The 19421-nt window shown below is 38.4% G+C and overlaps 4 protein-coding genes across 6 annotated transcripts; 1 reads left to right on the top strand and 3 right to left on the bottom strand.

The window, feature by feature from the left end:
- Positions 1-89: 89 nt before the first annotated feature.
- Positions 90-2574, bottom strand: LOC111261303 (nuclear distribution protein nudE-like 1-B). Its single transcript, XM_022834682.2, has one exon. The coding sequence runs from the start codon at positions 1143-1145 to the stop codon at positions 222-224; it is 924 nt and encodes a 307-aa protein (XP_022690417.1). The 5' UTR covers positions 1146-2574; the 3' UTR covers positions 90-221.
- Positions 2575-7500: 4926 nt separating this feature from the next.
- Positions 7501-9588, top strand: RpL9 (ribosomal protein L9; the record flags this gene model as incomplete). Its single annotated transcript, XM_022834688.2, is given in 3 exon segments — positions 7501-7557; positions 8244-8633; positions 9019-9588. Coding segments are annotated over 3 exon segments (570 nt in total). The 3' UTR covers positions 9153-9588.
- Positions 9589-11090: 1502 nt separating this feature from the next.
- RpL10 (ribosomal protein L10) lies at positions 11091-13613 on the bottom strand. 2 transcript variants are annotated; one of them, XM_022834683.2, is made up of 3 exons: positions 13508-13613; positions 11810-12061; positions 11091-11603 (listed from the first exon to the last, which is right to left on the bottom strand). In XM_022834683.2, the coding sequence occupies exons 2-3, from the start codon at positions 12053-12055 to the stop codon at positions 11193-11195; spliced, it is 657 nt and encodes a 218-aa protein (XP_022690418.1). In that variant the 5' UTR covers positions 12056-12061; positions 13508-13613; the 3' UTR covers positions 11091-11192. The 2 variants fall into 2 exon arrangements, with proteins under 2 accessions (XP_022690418.1, XP_022690420.1); XM_022834685.2 differs by lacking the exon at positions 13508-13613 and adding an exon at positions 13271-13430.
- A 1023-nt stretch (positions 13614-14636) lies between these two features.
- Fancl (E3 ubiquitin-protein ligase Fancl) lies at positions 14637-19152 on the bottom strand. 2 transcript variants are annotated; one of them, XM_022834679.2, is made up of 9 exons: positions 18987-19152; positions 18534-18637; positions 18286-18425; positions 17564-17739; positions 16784-16954; positions 16491-16621; positions 16239-16348; positions 15852-15960; positions 14637-15604 (listed from the first exon to the last, which is right to left on the bottom strand). In XM_022834679.2, exons 1-9 carry the CDS (start codon positions 19051-19053, stop codon positions 15398-15400), a joined length of 1215 nt encoding a protein of 404 aa, XP_022690414.1. In that variant the 5' UTR covers positions 19054-19152; the 3' UTR covers positions 14637-15397. The 2 variants fall into 2 exon arrangements, with proteins under 2 accessions (XP_022690414.1, XP_022690415.1); XM_022834680.2 differs by having other exon boundaries at positions 16491-16606.
- Between the last annotated feature and the right edge of the window lie 269 nt (positions 19153-19421).

Raw genomic sequence — 19421 nt, 5'->3', positions numbered from 1 at the left:
TACTACAATGGACAAATGAGAAATTTCAAAAAATATAATCGCTCAAGTGAAAAGTGTAAATGAAATATAATGAACACACGTAGTCAACGTATGATAAAAAAACATCTAGTGTAAATATTAGCGGTAAATAATCGTAAAACTATTATTAGCCACACCAATTTGATCGGTCAGTTTCAGTCTTTCCTCGTTCTTCGTCGTTGGACAAACCATCCTGGAGACTTTCAGTCGCGTCTTCGGCTATGGTGAGACCTGGGTAGAACGCCGCTATTCCCAAAGTCGTCGGAACCGGCAGACCCAAGTGAAACTGTCTCCTTGTCTCTAATTACTGTTCGCTCCGATGAGCCGTTATTATTTGCCTCTAGGACAACACGCTTTGAGCTAGACCGCGATCTCCGCCGGGATGGCGGAGGCGTCAGTGCCACGTTCATAAGTGTTCCCACTTTACGCAATAGATCATTGACGATATCGAGCGCGTTTGGCCGACCCCCCGATGAGTTAATAGACTTTTTCTTCTCGTGCATCATTGATGCCGACACGGCAGAACCCGGGGGCTGAAATTCTTCACCAGAATTCGTTACTCGGCTCGTCGCCACAGGTACATGTCGCTTTTGAACGTACAGTTCCTGCTTGAGGTCTCGGGTCTCTTCTTTGAGCCGTTGAACCATAACTGAAAGCTGTTCCTTCTCATCCAGTTCGCTTTCGAGAAAGGCGTTCCGTTCGATGGCGTTATTCAGCCGCGATTCGAACTCTTCGAGCGAAGCGGCCAGGGCGCGTTTGGCTCTTTCTAAATCGTCGTTATTCTGTTCGAGGCCGCGAATAAGTCGACTGAGCCGTTCATTGCATTCTTTCTCCTTGTGCAAGTCATCCTCCAGCTGTTCCAGCTGACCCTTCAATTCGGTGGTGACGAGAACGAACTTGTCCGCGTATAAATCGCGCTCCGCTTCGATTTTCTGCTTTGCTGCCTTCAGATCGCGGTTCTCTTTTTCTGACTGCGTTAGCTGCGTCTCGAGTTCGCTCTCGAGATCCTTTGAACTCAGCTGAAATTCTTCCAGTTCGAGTTGCGACTCTGCTAGCCGGCTTTTGTACCACTCTAGTTCCTCATCGATGGAAGCAAACTTTGGAAGATTTTCATCGGAGGTGGCCATGGCGGTCAAAATGAAGCGAGATTCAATATAGTTACTGCTCTTGGTAGCTAGATCTTAATCGGCAGTGCCACCAGTAGCAGCATTCAAAGCAGCGACAATCAACGAGAATTACTGACATTGGAAAAATGCATCAAAGTTTGAATGTCTCAGCTCTCCCCTACTTGAACACGTTCAAACATGCCTGATTGTACTAACAACAATAAGATCTTAGTATATTATTATTAGTATGCTTACAGATATATTTGATAAACAGATTGGCATTAACTATTTTTGTTTGTCACAAAATAAGATACTTGTCAAGGCACTTGTCAGTACAGTGGATCGTATACTATTCGGTACACTCAGGCACCTACATTCCGCTTTGGTTATTCAACACACTAAAAGAATGTTAACTGGACTAATCGCGATCACGCACAATGACCGGCCCGTAGTCTTTCTCTCAATTAGCTCACTTAATATAGTGTCGGTCATTAATCCGCAGTATAATACAGAGGCACGCAAATAGAATTATACATATGTAATCGTATTAGACAATACCTGTATGTATACACAAAATGTTTACTTTGCGTTAGTATGAAATTCCTGGCTAACATACTGAGCTTTCATGTTATTCAATCAACACGCTCACCAGTTAGTCTCACAGTAGCCCTTATAATGTACAAAACCAGAGACTTGTAGAGTTTTAATGTTCCCTCTCTAAAGAAAGCAACCAGACGAATGAAGCAGTGAGCGCAGCTGTAGTTCACAAGGCTGACATGTTCGATAATCTGTTTTTTATTTAAGCCCTAATTCTGGTACGCACAAAAATGGAGAAAAAATATGAGATTTTTTCTGCCAACTGCGCACCCACAGAAGAACACATGGCACTGGTACAAAAACATAAGCGAACGGGTAAGAGCATATTCTCTTTTCATTGGTGTTGTTGTGATAGAAATACGCTCTTAATGGTCTTCTAAGGATACGGGTAAGGGAGTTTGAAACCCATAACAACCCAGTCTATCACTATCGGTGGCGTTTTTAGCCTGTAATAGGTAAATAAGCATGCGGTGCGCGTCCTATAGAACAAGTGGTCTGTTGTATATCGGTAGATTTTGAACACTTTAGATGATAAGCAGTTGGTTCAGCCTCTGTATAAATAAACAGGCCACTCGTCGTTTAAGCGGATCACGAACGCGTCAAAGAAGCGCGCTACTGAATAAGCTCAAATAAACCAAACGATACGAACGACACCTCATTTGGTCAAGGCAGTAGCGCCGCAGGAAACGTAACTATTGCCGTCGTTGCACGAAGGCTGTGGCTATTAGCCTTAAGATTGTTAGAGCGGCAATCTGTACGGCTAAAGTGCTATTGGCTTTACTGAAGTGACGGTAGGGCGAACTATAAAGCTGTTTTCAATATGCGAACTCTTGCTGTTGACGATACTCTTCGATGGGTAAGATGAAATTGCTAAGCATGTTGCCCGTGCCGCCTACACTTTTTCTTAGTAGTCAATTTTTTTCTGGCTTTCTATAGTTGTTTTCTACTCATCACTTCACAGTATCTTCATTAGGACATAACTGACAGTGAACTCCAGTGTCGATTCTTACTTCGCTAGGAAGCAAATTGCAATTTATGCCAGTGGCAGAAACACACCATGACAATACACTTATATGAACCACATTCCGCCATTTATATTTTATTGCTGCTGTAGCTATCGTTCTACATGCATGACACTTACATACATCTATTTATATGGTGTAAATATATATATATATATATATATGTATACATATATATGTATATGTGTATTCGAAATGGTTAGCCACTGTTATAACTTCTCACATCCTACTACTTCTGCTAGCGGGCTTTCTTTGTTCGTTAAGGTTTGGATTTGCAATAGCAGCATTGAATGTTATTGATTCAACACAAGCAGACGCTAATAACAGACAGCTTGTCTGCGCTTTCCCTCTCACCCAGCCGCTATCCGACCGCGCGACTTCTCATAGCACAGCTCCTGGGATAGATTGTGGAACAAAGAAAATTGTTATAGTAATAGAACCAGAAAAGCCGATACAGGATGAAAGAAAAAGGACTTTTTGACGAAAACGTTTGTTATTCAGTTGAAAGACGTTATAATTTTAAGGGTAGTTGGAAAGTTGTAGAAAACCATCATAAAGCTAAATCTTCTCTTGCGTGAATACAATTCACTGTATTCTAGTCGTTTCTAACTACTCAAAAAATAGATTGAGAAAACTCTTACTCTCTAACTCTTACAAATAAACATTCACCTATTATGTAAAACATCAACCCTTCTTATCACCGTAAATATACAATATAATTTCTTGAATCTTATTTTTTTCTCAAAAGGGGATCGAATGATGCATGCCTCACAAAGCTATTAGACATATTTTAAAATGAAAGAAATGAATCAAATTATCGAATAAAACGTCCTAAGCGCCAAAAAAACTTTATAACGATACTGTTAACTTCATCAGGTCACATCACTGATGAACAGTCTTGCATTTCAGACAGGCATATTTCTTTCAATAAGTTAATCGAGCTGGGTCGAATCCGGGTTCATTCCCTGTAGCCAGTTATAGAGGCACCTAGAAGTAATCTAGTGAACATACGCACTTACAAGCAGCAATAAGGTCTGGTCTTTAACGGATTGCAGTGCGGTAGCGCTTAACCTTTTCCAAAAAAAAACAGTCGACATAAGTGAAACGCAAAGCTTATTTCGTCTAGTATTCGATAACACTGTTGTAGTTGCAGGCTGGTCCCTTACCGCTCCCAATAAAGATTCCCGGTCCTGTTAAAGTTTTCGTGCTGTTCCATTTTTATACGCTATTATTATATGATTTCGAGCAATTTTAAGCAATGGACTAATTTGGCCGCAAAGGTTGGACGCTGGTGACAATATAAATATATTCTATAGAGAATAGGAATAGGATGAATTCGATGACTCTTTTGGAGGACTAAATGTACTAATTTGGACACTTTATAAATCTAAAATCGTTTTGTAGGTACCTGGCGAAATTTTCACTTTTCATCTATAAAGTATGCGTCAAAAGATTGGGATATTTTAGGAAACTCACAAATTGGATTTAAAAAAGGAACTAACTTCAAACCTGCTCGATTCAGTACGAAGACACAATTGAAAGGGAAGTAATATCTAGATAATCCTTTATAAATGCAATTGGCTCAAAAACTTGATCTGAGTAATTTAGTGAAGTAGCAAACCCTGTGCTGCTCTAGCAAATTCTCATTACTATTATTATTGTAAACTTCTATTAGTATATAAAATATGGTAGAATTCTTTTGTTTTCGCTAAATTACAAATAAATTATGTATATTTAGCATCTTGCATGCTGAGTATACGCTATTTCAGTTTCATATTTATCTAACTTCTGAGAAAAATATTAATATATTGAGATTTTAGTTATGCTTGTATGTATTACGTAGAGGTTTCTAACGTGTAATAACATTTTCTATATACAAAGTATGAATAACTACGATGTTCGATGACTAATTTCGAATTCAGCACAGTAGATACTATTTCAACAGCGGGAGGCTTGCTAGAAGGGACGTTTGCCAACTAGAAGCTACACGCAATGAGCAGTGCTTTTAGGGTGACTAATAGCTTATACTAATACCATCAAAGCGCATGTGGAAACTCATATTCTATCAAAAGCTATGTGTCCAGTCGTTATTGAAGGACCAGCTACACTCTACTCGATTCGTTACAACAACAGATTTTTAAAGAAGTTTTAGGACGATCTGCGATACAAGTTTGAGCCATTCACCCCTTTATTTACTCTCATGACAGAACTAACGGCTTTAATTTACACAATCTATCCAAGTTTGAATCAGGTAAGGCAGCTAGGGACTTGTTGACACAGTAAGCAATTTCCGTTACCTTTTGCTTTATTGCATGCAAATTTAGCATCAAATCGGCAAATAATTTATACAGAAACATTACGTAATTATGGGTCAAATAGTCCACTGATTTGATTTTATCACTTATCCTAGTTCATATTTATTTTCGAACAGACTAATAATTTTTATTTCCATGAGGTCAGTCATCTCGATATGCACCCTTGAGGACTTAAAAATACCTTAATACTTTTAAAAACAGAATTTTATCCCAGTATTGGTAATTTTACTAACCGCATGACCGTAGACGTACACAACAAGCAGCCGTTTGCATTCACCTGTGTGATTTCGCGAATCACTTTTGTCATTAGAGGTATATTCAGCTATTACTATAAAAGTGTTTTCGTAAGTATTTTCAACCTTTGTATCAGCTGAGCCTTGTATCCACCGATTAACAGTCAACCACCTGTAGCTCAACGATATATTCAAGTAAGTAAAATATGAACTCTATAATCATATCGGGTTAAGGCTAGTAGGTGAGATGAATCATACCACAGAAAATACACACAATAGTTCGATTTAACTTCTGTCTACGGCTTTCCACACAGGCAACCAAGACCGTATGGCTGTGATTGGCAAATAAACTTTAATCGCTTTAAACATCGCATGCGACATAACATTCGCAATCGTTAACAAAACATGGATGTGATTTCCTTACTTAGATCCGGCCGTATTTCTATCGACACCGTTAACCTCTATTAAATGAATACCTTTGAATTTATACTATAGACGATGCCATTGAGAGAGCACCGCTAAGACCTGCTCTCACAGCCTTATCCTTCGCTACGCGATAGTATCTTCTTTAATTAATCATTTGCGGCTTAACAGCATTTATGTAAAATTGATATTTTGAAATTTACTATTATTATTATATTAGTACTTATGAATAACAACGAGAACGGTAATGCCTGAAAATAATTTTTCTCAAGTCATAACTTCCAAACGTGCATTTTATGCCACTGAAGAATGTAATGCTGACCACAACTTGTAACTTGGCAGCGTTTATCCCTACCACAGGCGATTTCAGGGACTCATATAATCCTCACAGTAGCAGTATCTCGACCTAGCTATTAATAAGAACAATTTTATCACGTACGGGTGCATTTCAGATCGTCTGTGTATATATATATATATTTCTTTTACAAAGAGAATATGAGAATACGATTTAAAGTAGTCACGTGTGTGCCCTTAAACAAACAATAGTTAATCAATCAAAAACTTGTCATAAGCAAATGAAGTTAAATTTAAATGATGCAATTAAATGGCAACATTGTCCATCATTATGGGTCTAAATGAAAAACTTAGATTTAATGTAGGCATATGTACTGATGTTTTTAGTGCACTCAGCTTTCTTGGAATCATAGCAGCCGTACTTAATAATTCTATTGTGTTTCAACATTTTAAGAAGACTGAAACGCACTATTTCTTGTCATTTTGATCACTTTGATAACAACTGACTCTTTTCTGTTTGTATTCAGGTATTGCTTGGTATGTCTTAAGATAGTGCTGGATACGAGATCGCTACACGTGTAGTAGTCTGTACACGCCGAAATTTCTAGGCATATGACTTATTTTTACCTGACTTTACACGATGTCTTTATAAATTATTCAATTAAATCTTACGAAGCCTTTGTCTCACATGGAATATTTGTCTGCTAACTAACGCTATAGATTTTTGACCATTTGTTGGGCCAGCTGCCGTTACATTTCTATAGTATTTAGTAATTGATATTAAGAGCGTTCCCTTCCATAATAATGCGTATGTCAATTTAATACCGGAGGCCCTAATACTTCGTTCCGATGAGGGATATTCTGAAGCGTTCTGTAATTGTTCAAAATTGGCGCTAATGCGTTCATTGGTGTTGTGAAAATGGCAGACACGACTACGAAACCACTGCGAGGTCTTTTTAGGTGGCCGTCCGATGTATGTGTATCATGTTAAGAATAACCTGGAGAAATCGAGGGAGAATTAGAATTTACTGATATAATATTATGTTATCACCGGTGCCGAATCATTTTAGATTGTGATATCATGACAAAGCTAGGATATTTTTGAAATATTTCATTACAAAAACTTTTTGTGTGAACGACCTGTGTTTGCTTGCATCCTGTGAGGTCTATTGTGCTGCCGCAGATTAAGGCATAAGAAAAGAATGTTGCAAAATCAAATAGAGCATCAAGTTCACGACTAGCTTGTATCCACTAATAAAAACTGATTTAAATATATTTTGTACCCGCTTTAATTAAGCAAAGTGAGAAACATAGTTATTGCTTGACTGATACATGTACCGAAATGGGGTTCTGCGCTTGTTTATTTCGTTTTTGTTCTAACCACGTGTGTGGTTTAGGCACAATTTTGACGTTAAGAAATGCGTGTTTACATGTAATAAGCGTGTTGTGTGTGCAGGTTATTTTCGCTTAGGTTCGTTAATGATTTTTTCAGCTAGGTAAGCCATGAAGACGATTGTCAGCGAGCAGTCGGTCAAGATCCCCGATGGAGGTAAGTACCGTGTTGATAATTCACAATTAACTCTTCGAAAGTTTTCGAATAGAGTAACCTCCTGTGCGGTTAAAGAGTGCGTTAGTGGGGAGGTTTTATAAGCAAAACCAAGTTGAACCGTTGTCGCTACGTTTGCGTTGCGTAGTTCTTGGTGTTCACAGACTCTTGATTTTAGCTAATGTTCGTCCATTGTACTATAACACGTAGTGATGAAAGCCTTAATCCATTCTCTGACGATTTGGTCTAACTCCGTCGCGGAACTCCATTTGAGGTTTTCTCTTTTGGAGCCTCCAAAATGGCAGCGAACCAGTTCGGCGAGATTATATAATTGGCCTGAGCATATCTGGACTAGTGTGTGAGGAAGAATCTTTAAAAATTGCCGTTTATGTAAATATGTGACGGTCAGTTGGTAGTTTTGCGATTTTTAGCAGTTTTTTTAAAATCCGTAATCGTTAAATATTTTTAGTCATTAAGAGTAACATCTGTTGATCACGCCTGTGTGAGAAGTTATCTTTCAGTACGTTAAGAAACGAATCAAAGATATTCCTCGCCATTAGTTCGAATTGTTTGAATTACTACACCTATCCATAGTTTATTTCAAAGATAATAGTATAAATAAAGCTTATGATTTTGCATTTCGTTCTGTGGCCCTGTTTTGATGATCTGTTTTTGTGGCGATCAAAAAGTGACCTGTAAAGTACGGTCTCGGGTGGTGACTATCACTGGTCCCCGCGGAGCGCTGACCCGCAGTTTCCGCCATGTTCAGGTCCAGATGGAAATGCCGGACCCGAAAACGCTCACTGTTCGTAAGTGGTTCGGTATCAAGAAAGAACTGGCCACCGTCCGTACCGTCTGTTCTCACGTTCAAAACATGATCATCGGTGTCACCAAGGGATTTCTGTACAAAATGCGTACCGTGTACGCTCACTTCCCCATCAACGTCGCCATCTCGGAGAATAACACATTGGTTGAGATTCGTAATTTTCTTGGGGAGAAGTTTATCCGCCGAGTGAACATGTACAAGGGAGTGACGTGCGTCAACTCGTCCGCCCAAAAGGACGAATTGATTCTGGAGGGTATGTGTAAAATACGTCAGTTGATAAATAGTAATTGGCTTGTCTCGACGTGATCGTAGCTCGTGTACGACGTGTACATAGAGAGAAATCCAACATATTCAATGTTATTCGCTCAACTCGTTTAGTAGGGAGGACTTGATGGAAATATTTTGCTAGACATTGATGGACTGTTTGTTGAGAACTGCTGATTTAGGAGAAATCAATCCATTTACTGAGGAGTGGATGAACTTTAGATTTAGTTAAGGTGTTTGCTCTTTTGGATTCTTGCTCCGACCTATGTTTTGCGTCATAAGACGCATTGCTGGGTTCGACGAAAATAAACACAAAGATTTTCCGTTTTGTTACCAAATTATACTACTTTTAATCTAATTTGACTTCGTTGCAGGTAACGACATTGAAGCCGTATCACGATCAGCGGCTCGCATCCAACAGTCGACTCTCGTGAGGAACAAGGATATCCGTAAGTTTCTTGACGGTATCTACGTTTCGGAGAAAGGACACGTTGTTCCGGATGTTTAGGAAAAGGGGCCATGAGCAATGGCTATGTGTCGCTCGACTGTGGTGAAGTCGCTAATAAAGGGGGATTACAAAAAAACTTGGGCTAGGTTTTCATTTTATTTAGTAGGAAAAAATTCAAGTTATATCTTGACAGAAGCCGATTAGTTAGTTTTAGTTCTCTTCAATTCAAACAACTCTGGGTATTTTTAACTTAGTTTGCCTTTAATAAGCCAGTTCGTACTCGCTTATTAATATATCATTATCGAAAATAGTACTTAAACTCATACGTACTTTTGTATTTTAGATAACTGATGCAAATCTGCTCGCGCTAATAATGTTTTTAAAGAGAACATGACTGGTCCATATTTCATCTACATAAGGCTAGATAGAAGCGTCAATGAATGCAAAGATCAAAGTTGATTAAATTAAATAAAGCTATTGTGTGTAATTATTATAATCCTCGGTGCGTTTGCTTTACATTACCATCCAATTAGAGCTTGACATAGCTAAAGAAGCTCTGACCTAATGATGGTGATTAAAGGCCGTAAGGAAGTTTCGCTTTAACTGATCTTGGCATAGCTAGAGACAAAAACGTATCATCTCTTCAACGGATGTTGGAGGTAACAGTTAACGAAAGGCATTTACTGAAATTGTATAAATCGTATATAACGATTAACACAATTTAAGTTAAAACACCATTAAAAAATGTTAAGTGTATAACGATTTTTCCCGGTTCCATTCAAAACTGCATTATTGATCTCAAAAGTATGAATATTTTTTTAGGGAATTTTTTTAGGAATTTGGGAACACACATTCCTAGAAGATATCATGAGCGAAAATTATCCAGCATGATAAAATTGCCATCCAAGATGTCCCTATGGTCAACCTAATAATTTCACGAGCTATACGGCATACTTCTAAATAATTGTTCAACGAATTAAACAAAGAATTATGATTTCTTAGTATGTGTTAGAAGTACTCTCTTTATTTTTTACACATTTATGCCACCACTTTGATAGCTTCTGGGCAGCTATATATATACCATTCCCATACGCAAAGTCCCGTAATTACACGGACTTTGTTCGGGTATAAGCGGGTTAAATCCATCGTTAGATATTTCTTCACTTAATTAAGAATTAAGGCATGGCGATGAGGTCTGACGTTGTCATCAAGTGATCCGCCTGGGTGCCTTTATCTTCTCGTCAATAGTCTACGAGCCCCATAAGGAACTTGACATAGTGGTCGCATTCATTGTTTTATTTTCAGTGAATATCTCATAGTAGCAACTGGCCCTAATATCCATTGCAAGTACTATTATTAGTTTACGCCCGTACGTATTCGACACTGTTTATGAACTCGATTTCTCCCCAGGGCGACGCCTGGTCCTCTCCCGTTGACACTACCATGCCTCTTCCATGGTGGCGGTTAATGCTTTATACGAGTTTTTCGTGAGTTTTCGCAACTGGCACGTGAAATACACCATTCGCATTTCATGGCTTGTAATGAATTCATGGGATATACATTGTGTTCTGTTATTTTTTCAAGCATTTTTAATACTTGAGTTACGACTTTATATTACATTACATGTGAGACACCGGTTTTGAGCCCTTACATTCAAAGCTGGTTTTGTGGAAAACCCCAATTGCAGCAATGCATCCTTGGTTTTCGGGTCCCGACGTCTGCTCGCCTCCTTGCTGGCTTTTAACACTCCAATTTATGCTCTTTAAATGCTTGCACCCTTCACGTACTGTGTATTCTTTCAGCATTTTCTTGCCTAATATTTTCGTTGATGTTCGATAAATTTCTAGAGCCTTGTGGTTCTTGAGGGACTTGACTACTGAGCGTCAACTTTAGCCACTAGGCTTTTTCCTTTTAAACTTGTTTCTTATGTAGTATCGCGTCTATTTCTTCTATCAGTCAATAATCTAGTTTTAGGCTTACGAAATAATCACACTCATATGATTTTCATGGTTAAGGCATTGGTTCTTTATTATACCTCATACCAACGATTAATGTGTCACGGCAACGTTCACCGGTGATGGTAGTCTCCTTATAACGCGTTCATGCCCTAAGCTCACGTTGGATTTGGATCCAGTTCGTGAAGGGTCCGTGCGAATTGCGGTACTGGCAAGTGACACCGTCGGGCTTCAATCGGCCATCCACGCGCATCTCTTGGTAGTCATCCTGGTCCCACTTAGTGAAACCCCATTTGCGCGATACGTAAACACGCTGACGGCCAGGGAACTTGAACTTAGCACGGCGCAGTGCCTCAACAACACTCTCGCGGTGCTGTTCTTTGGCGCGAACCGACATAATGATTTGGCCGATGTTCACTCGGGCAACTGTGCCTTGGGGCTTACCGAAGGCGCCACGCATTCCCGTTTGTAGACGATCAGCGCCCGCGCATGATAACATTTTGTTTATACGTAGCACGTGGTAAGGGTGAAGACGCACACGAAGATGGAAGGCGTCCTGAAATTATTATGACAGTAGCAGAATGCGAAACCGTCAAAATCAGTAATTGGACATGCAGATATGGGTAGGCATATATTAGGGCTATTTAGCGCTGGATTATGCTTTTCGTGTTAAGATTTTTTGCTTGGCAACGCAATTGGTTGTATACTAATTAAGAAAATAATTTAGGTTGCCATAGTAGCGCATGAAATCGTTCTACATACTTTACCGCAGGTCTTGACGAGGTACTTGTTCGCACATATACGAGCGGCCTCTAGAGCTTCAGATGAGAGCTGCTCAAACTCCCGAGACACAAGATGGACACAGAGTGGGAACTCATCGACACGGGCCTTTTTACGTCCAAGGTCGTAAATACGGATCTTCGGATCAGGAACACCCCGGCAGAATCGAGATTTCGGATACGGCTTGTTTTTACAGTAGCGATAACACCGCGCTGGACGGCGACCCATTTTCACCTGCGAATATTTAAAAAGGGAAAGAATTTAGGCTCCTTGCCAATTACGTTCACATTCTATTTTAATGTTCATATTCTATTTAATGCTATGCTTTATATAACAAAATATCTGCCAAACTAAAGACTGCTCCTCTATACCATGATGACTTTTAATTGGCCAATCGTATAACTCTGGCTGTTAGAACACTATAACACGTAGTAGCCAGCAGTGCACGCCGCCGTTTGTTGCACGAATCTCTTTCGAATCCAAGATTGATGTTCAAAAATAACATGTTCTGAAGCAAGTACCTAAAATCCCACTAACTGTATATTGACAGTGACGAACTACGATAAACCAGTTTTGTTATCGAGCTACTATGTTCTAGGCTTAATGCCAGATTTTCTAATTACAGAAAACCTGAGTCAAGCACCCGATGGAGCATCACATCGAACTCGATATAGAGGTGATACAAATTTGTTCAAGTTGAACTTTTGTAGCAAGCATTTGAGACCAAACGTTCTCTCGACGATCGTCTGGAACTATGACTATCCGGCGTTTTTATTGGGAGTTTATGCTCCAGGTTTAAAGTCACGCTAAGACTGCAAACCTGTGTCAATATCCCAGAATTTTATTCCAATTCGTACAGTTTCGTGCACCGCTACACAAATTTAGTTAAAAAAAACAATGAAAGTAATCAGGTTTCCAAAAAAGAAACCATTATTGTTTACAGGCTCTAGTAATAATGGAAGAATCGCCGACCGATTATGTTTTAAGATGCCACGGACCAACGCTTAGTAGCTCTAGTTTTTGTAAGCGCACCAGTTTCTCGATGTCTCGATAGCTGGGTTTTTATATCCATTCTACATTACGTAAAACAAGCAAATATTCGCTTATATTGTGGCTACTTAGCACTACTGCATGTGGTATAATCGATGCGATAAATACATTCAACAGTTACCAGATCGCACTTTTCGACTCAAAATGTTCCAAAAACCATTTGCACAATAGAATTAACCGTTTGTCATTGCAAATGCCTGGAGTCATGGACAATTTAATTCCTAAGCGCTACACACTATAGAATCACCATATCAAAAGGTTGGAGGACGAAGGCCATGAAGCTATTGTAGGCTGCAGTTTTGCCATGCATGTGCATATATTCAAAGTGAACTTATGAATTCGATTACGTTCGATGCTCTAAGTATTGGTACCAATTCCGTACTCGTAACTTACTCGTAGCGTTAAAAAGATGGATCTTTACACTTTACAACTCAGAATTCAAACAAAATCATATAATGGCTGGGTCCAGGAAGCGAATACACCATAGGGTTCCACCACTTATTATAATTATGGCAAATTTTACATGTCTCTAATTCAATTTTTGCTTGAGAACTTTGTCGTAATTGATAAATTCACTCACGGTATATTGACGCACTTGATATATATATGAAATTCATAGAAATCACATACCTTTGGAAGCGAGCCACGTGTGACTCCACACTTCCAATCCAAAAGAAACCCTAACGGAAGTTTATGGCAGACGACCAAAACTGAAACCACTGGAGGGAATGAAAAGGCGCGAACACTTGAACAAAATTTTTCGCGCGGGAACTTTCGGGTAATAACTTTTTTCGAATTGTCTTTGAGTTTTAATTTTTCATTAAAGAAGTCGCCACTTATTATATGTGATAATGGCCTAAATGTAATATTAGTAGTAACTGTAAGTTTGTTAAGTATCTATAAAAAATTACTTCAAAATCAAATTTATTAATCTACCAGTCTGATAAGTAGACAAAAGTACTGCACTCGTATAGAAATCAATAACGAATTTTATACGCAGCCCCTCTGCACACACTGTCTGCTTATTGGTAGCGGCAAGCTTGATGATCTAAACTTCGTAGCGATCAATTCCGCATAAGTCTGTTTTTTATTTACTCTTTTATATATATATATATATATATAACATTTACTGTTTTTTATCTCATATAAGAAAAGTATCAATTATTACTCGTGTGTTCTTGTCCCATAAATTGCTCTCCGCTATGATGGAACGAACGTGTGAGTATTCTTGGGCAATCCGAAGCCGCCTACCAATATTTCTATTGCCACAATTAGTATCAGTAATTTTGCTTGCGCTGTCTTTTAATGCATTATTTCTATTAGTAAACATAGTAGAATAATTAAGTACATGGTATTATATTACGAACAGACTAATAATCGGTTTTAAGCAACCAAGCGTGTTTTTTTTTAAAGTATATTATTAAAATTTACGACCAAGTATTTTAAGATCATACCGTAACAAGATCATATTATAATCGCAGTGCACTCCTAAATCGATACTCTTCTATTAATTTTAATGTTATTTTTATGCATCTAGGTAAACTTCGATAGTTTATCTGCTAAGCGATACACAATTTACCAGCTATTTACAAGAAGGAGAAGGATGTTTTTTATTCGGGTTTGCTGACTGAGTTCTACGAGCTGAGCCAGCATTGCATGACTACTAACCCTGGCACGAAAAAACTTCTAAAAGCTCGCCTGATCTTCCAGATTAAGACATCGAAATGAATCGAGTGTCTAACTGACAAAACTTTTGCAGTTGATTTCTAAGTGAGTGGAAAATATTTATTATCGGTTAAACAGATGCGAGCGGATCCTCAAATCATTAAGAATTACCTATTATTATTCAGTCAGTAAGTTTACTGAACGCTAGCGGCGGTTCTATGTAGGACGTGTATACTAAAATAGCGCGCTTCATTTATGTTCATCAGTTCGTCATTGCTACTTTATGTATGAACGCTCTTGGGGCCAAGATACCAGGAGTCACTATTAAAGACTTCTATGTTTCTCAAAACTGTACTTAAAATGTTATTATACACTAACTATATAATATCAAGCTTGTTTTTTATTTACACTTTAGGCAGCTTTTCTACTATGTGAATAAGTCGTTGGAATTATCCCTTTAATGCGTAACATAAAAAACTTCACTAGAAGCTGGGGAATGTCCTGCTGGATTTCTCTTTGGATTTTTCCAATAAGGTTATAAAACGGCGTGATAATTGCTAACGCTATCAACCAGCGATATTCACAAGTTTATGGTTACTATGGCAACGCAATCAGAGAAACAAGCATTTGACATTCAGACCATGTCGTCCCCTTTATCTAAAGGGTAAATTAGATAGTGTTGTCAAGTGCTTTATTACATTACTTTCTAAACCCATTTACAATATTTACAACTGATCGATTCAGATTTTCGTCGGATTTTCAACAAAATACCAATTACGATTGTATTCTTCATTCGAGCTCAAATCAGACTTCCCTGAGTCCCTGCGTGCCACCCATTTTTCATGTGTTCGATGTTCAACATGGAACTACTGCTGCTGTCGTTGTCACAGCTGTTGTGAGTATGGCTACAGGTTGTTCACAGTAGACGCAAGGAGCAAATGATCCTCCAGTGACAGCTGTGTGTGCTCGGATGGCGCCCTGCTCTACGCCCCATTGAAGCGCCCAGGAGCGGAAGCATTCGATATGATATGCCCGCCGACACGAGCGATGCGCGCAGAACACCTGATAAAATTTGTACATAAATTAAACCTTCCATGCACACACTGATTCTACCAAGAAAAGGATAGGTATGGTACTAGCATGAAAATGGTTTTTCATAACATATATAAATATATAGTGTTAAATGCTTGAGCATAAATATAGTAGGTAGAAATATATAATGAAATGACAAAAAAGCTATTGTGGCTATATTACTATAAATAAATCGCATTTAATAAGCCTAGAGATGGTGACAAGACACGTTACGTACGTCGGGTATTTGCTCGCCGAGTCGATACGCATAGCAAATAGCACACGTGATGTCCACTTGTGAGTTTTCTTGGATTCGCACTAGCCTCAGTTCGTCTCCCAAAGCCATCCTGTTAATTTAAGAATAAGAATTTTATGTTTTGTGAACTTCTTCTTTTTTTTTGCTTTATTATTATTATTCTATTTTTAGTCTCATTAGTGTATTAATATATCTAATTGTTTTTCCTTTCTTAATTGTTAAAAAAAAACAATTAAATTACAGTCATCTCCCACAACGAAAATATGTAGAGGTGCTGCATAAAAGCTTTCCACTTTTTGTTGTTGGAAATCGACTACCCAGCAGTGAAGTGATGCGCTAATTAGAAGAAACATTACTACTGATAGATACCTTAGGTTGTCGAGTACATCTTGTTGCGAGTCCCACTTTCGCGACCATTCAGCCCGTCTCAAAATTTCGCGGAATCCGACACCCGAACTTGGACAACCCAACAACTCCAACTGAAATCAGTTTCAGAATTTTCATCTCTTAGCTAATTCCTCAACATCTGAATATCTTTATTGATGCTTGTAATACATCAAAAATACGTTAAATATTAAATGCAACGAGTAAAGGACACGTAATTTAGACAATAAATTTTACCAATGGGGGTTTTTCCAATTGAAGTGGATCCGTGAACGTAATTTGAAGTGCTAGAGAATCTTCAAGAGCCACTCTTCTATACGGTCGACGTAAGTCTGATGGATCAACGACCCAAGCTAAAGAGTCCAAAGCTTTCTCAAAACAAATACATAACCATATGCATCGTTGCAGTCGTATATGCGAAGTCAGATTGTAAGACGTAAATATAAATTCATTGCAGTATTATTGACTTCAATTAAAGTCTACAAGATTTTAAATCAGTTATATAATATCATTAAGCTGGTAAAGTTTACATTTAAGGGAATCGTAGAATGGTTGTAATTTATTAATAAAATCTTTGAAGACTGTGAAGGCGTCAGCTACTTCACGGGGTCGGTAGAGACCCGCGGTTTTCGCAAGCAGCTCTCGCGGGATAGAAGAATTCACGACGCGGCCCTCGATAATGTTGTAGGTCATATCCATATCTGTAACACTCCCATAGCAATTAACACAATACTAACTATAAAAAACAGTTGTGAAAATAAAGACAATATATACATTGTCTGTGTCATGAGAATAAATTTTATAGCTGGATAGTTTCCAACACTTTGTAAACGCACGCCCATAAAGAGGCATGAATTTAGCTTTACGTTCAGAATATTAGAAGTGTGTAAGCAAGGCAGCACTTGCCCCGTGTTTTATCTAACCAGATTAACTGGAAACATGTTTCGTGTTATTAAGAGGAAAGAATGATCAAAAAAAATTATACAGTTTAGTCCAAATGCAACATCAAATGAAAGTCAACTGTCATCACATTAATCGCAAACCGAGTAAAAGCTATAGATGACGTATGATTTTAGAAGGGTGCTGAAAAATGAAAATATATTTGACCTAACAGGAAGCAGTACGAGACGAACTTTTATAATGAAGCCAAATTTACAGCACGCTCATTGTGCATCTCAGGTGTCTACCTGTGTCGAATCACAAACATCATAGACTCGGAAAATGATGGCGAGCAATGTGATACCATCGTATACCTTTTATTTATAATAAGTGAAAGAGACACTCTTTACAAATGAGACAAGTTTACAAACCACGGTACGTGAGCGTCAGTCGATTTTTGGACACCTCTTTGAGAGACTCAACACCTATCGTAGAGATTAACTTATCGAGAATCAGGCGAAATGTTTTCGCTCCTGATACGCGACGAGAACTCAAATCGGCTCCTTCAGCCGCAAAACCATTATTGTATTCGCCCCGTTCAACCAATCTGCAAACCGTGAATGACAAACTGTATATATTTGTAATAAACGTTTGTATAATATGCCTGACATCATATCTATCTATGCTTGAATTTGAAATACAGTAGTAACAAGCAATGTATAACAATTGATTTTCAAATAAGTAACTCGTATACCATACGTTCATGCTTTTTTAGAGCATTATCAGCCAATCCAACGTATATTTTTATAGATTTTTTTTTCAAAAAAAGAATCACATCTTCAGGGAGATAAACTATAATTAATTGTACGTTTTCAATTGCAGTTAACATACTGATAGCTCAGATAGAAGTAAAATGTCGTCGTGTTCTATTGTATTTTTTAGTTTATGGCTGAAAGGTCTCTACGCCAGTACTGCAAATCTCAGGATACTCATGACTGGCTATCATGAGGCCCGCTCACAAAGTTTACGTTCAGTTTACGTTTATTTTTTCATAGCTACGAATGAAATAAAGACATGTCTTGTTTGGTGATGTAGACGATTTAAGTATTATTTGTTTTAACAGCGGGATTTCTCTATTAGTGTGTCTTCTGACCTGTTTAATGCGTTGAGGAGCTCATGTAAATAGGAGGACGGCTTTCGCATCTTTTTGATCTTTTCGACCAGCTCCGGTGAATCTGCATTGAGGCGATCCATTAAGGATGCTAGTAGGCCGTCTGGAGATGTTACCTCAACCTGGGTAAAATAAAACGGTAGGAAGAAAATAGGCACAGTTACAAATGTCGGTAAACAGCTTTAGCGAAAAAGATCAGTGAGTTTTTCAGTGTCAAGCGTTTCACGTACCTCTCCATGTGCGTCACCACATCGTAGAAAAATAGGTACATTTCGATCGCATAAACGCAGCCAGCCTCGGAATTCGGTTAGATCAGCCTTTATTGGCACAAAATCTATAATTGAAATATTCCAAGCGCACAAAATCATGGAGAATGGAGTTATCAACAAATACACATAATGTATGACATAAATTTCGTGCTTATCCTAATATTACTGTGGTTACTCGATTTGTGACCTGCCGATAGCCTCCATCCAGTAAATGGACGATGAAATGGACGCAACAATTGAGGTATTGCCAGAAGCTTAAAGCCTATCGCGAAGGTTTCAATATGTCATACTGACAAAGAAATGTGGTATAAAATATTCTTGCTGCATTAAACAATCGGATACAGTTTTCTGTTCAAGGCATGTAACTCTCATCTATTTGCCCTGAGGAAATATTGTGTATTGTAACCGACTTACTTGGAAATCGCAGAAGCATTTCTTTGCGTTCAGACAACTCCGTTTCAGTAATCTGAGACAGGTTCATTTTTGTTAAACGCTTCAAATCAAGCCTTAATGGCGAGACGCTATCAATATACAGACATATTCGACTTGTCTCTAGATGGAAATAGCAGATGTGTGAACGCAATCATTAAATGGCAGGGCCCGCCAAAAAGGAGAGGAGAAAGTCAAACAAAAACAGTGGGAGAGACGACACAAGCCGTTCTTTGGTGCTACTTGACTCTACCACAGTGATACTCTGTTTAGAAATATTTTGATTAAATATATCAATAAACAGCATAAATTGAGGAGCGTAGTAGATAGAACGGAATGTATTCTGAGTTAACGATACGGTAAATAAACAGAAACAAACTTCTCATCCAGGAGGAGTGGGGCCTCACTTGTTCTGGGCTG

The sequence above is a fragment of the Varroa jacobsoni genome, unplaced genomic scaffold, assembly GCF_002532875.2.
Source record: "Varroa jacobsoni isolate VJ856 unplaced genomic scaffold, vjacob_1.0 scaffold_545, whole genome shotgun sequence".
Classification (NCBI taxonomy): Eukaryota; Metazoa; Arthropoda; class Arachnida; order Mesostigmata; family Varroidae; genus Varroa; species Varroa jacobsoni.
The sequence above is the reverse complement of the archived record's forward strand: the minus strand, read 5'-3'. Positions and strand labels throughout refer to the sequence as shown.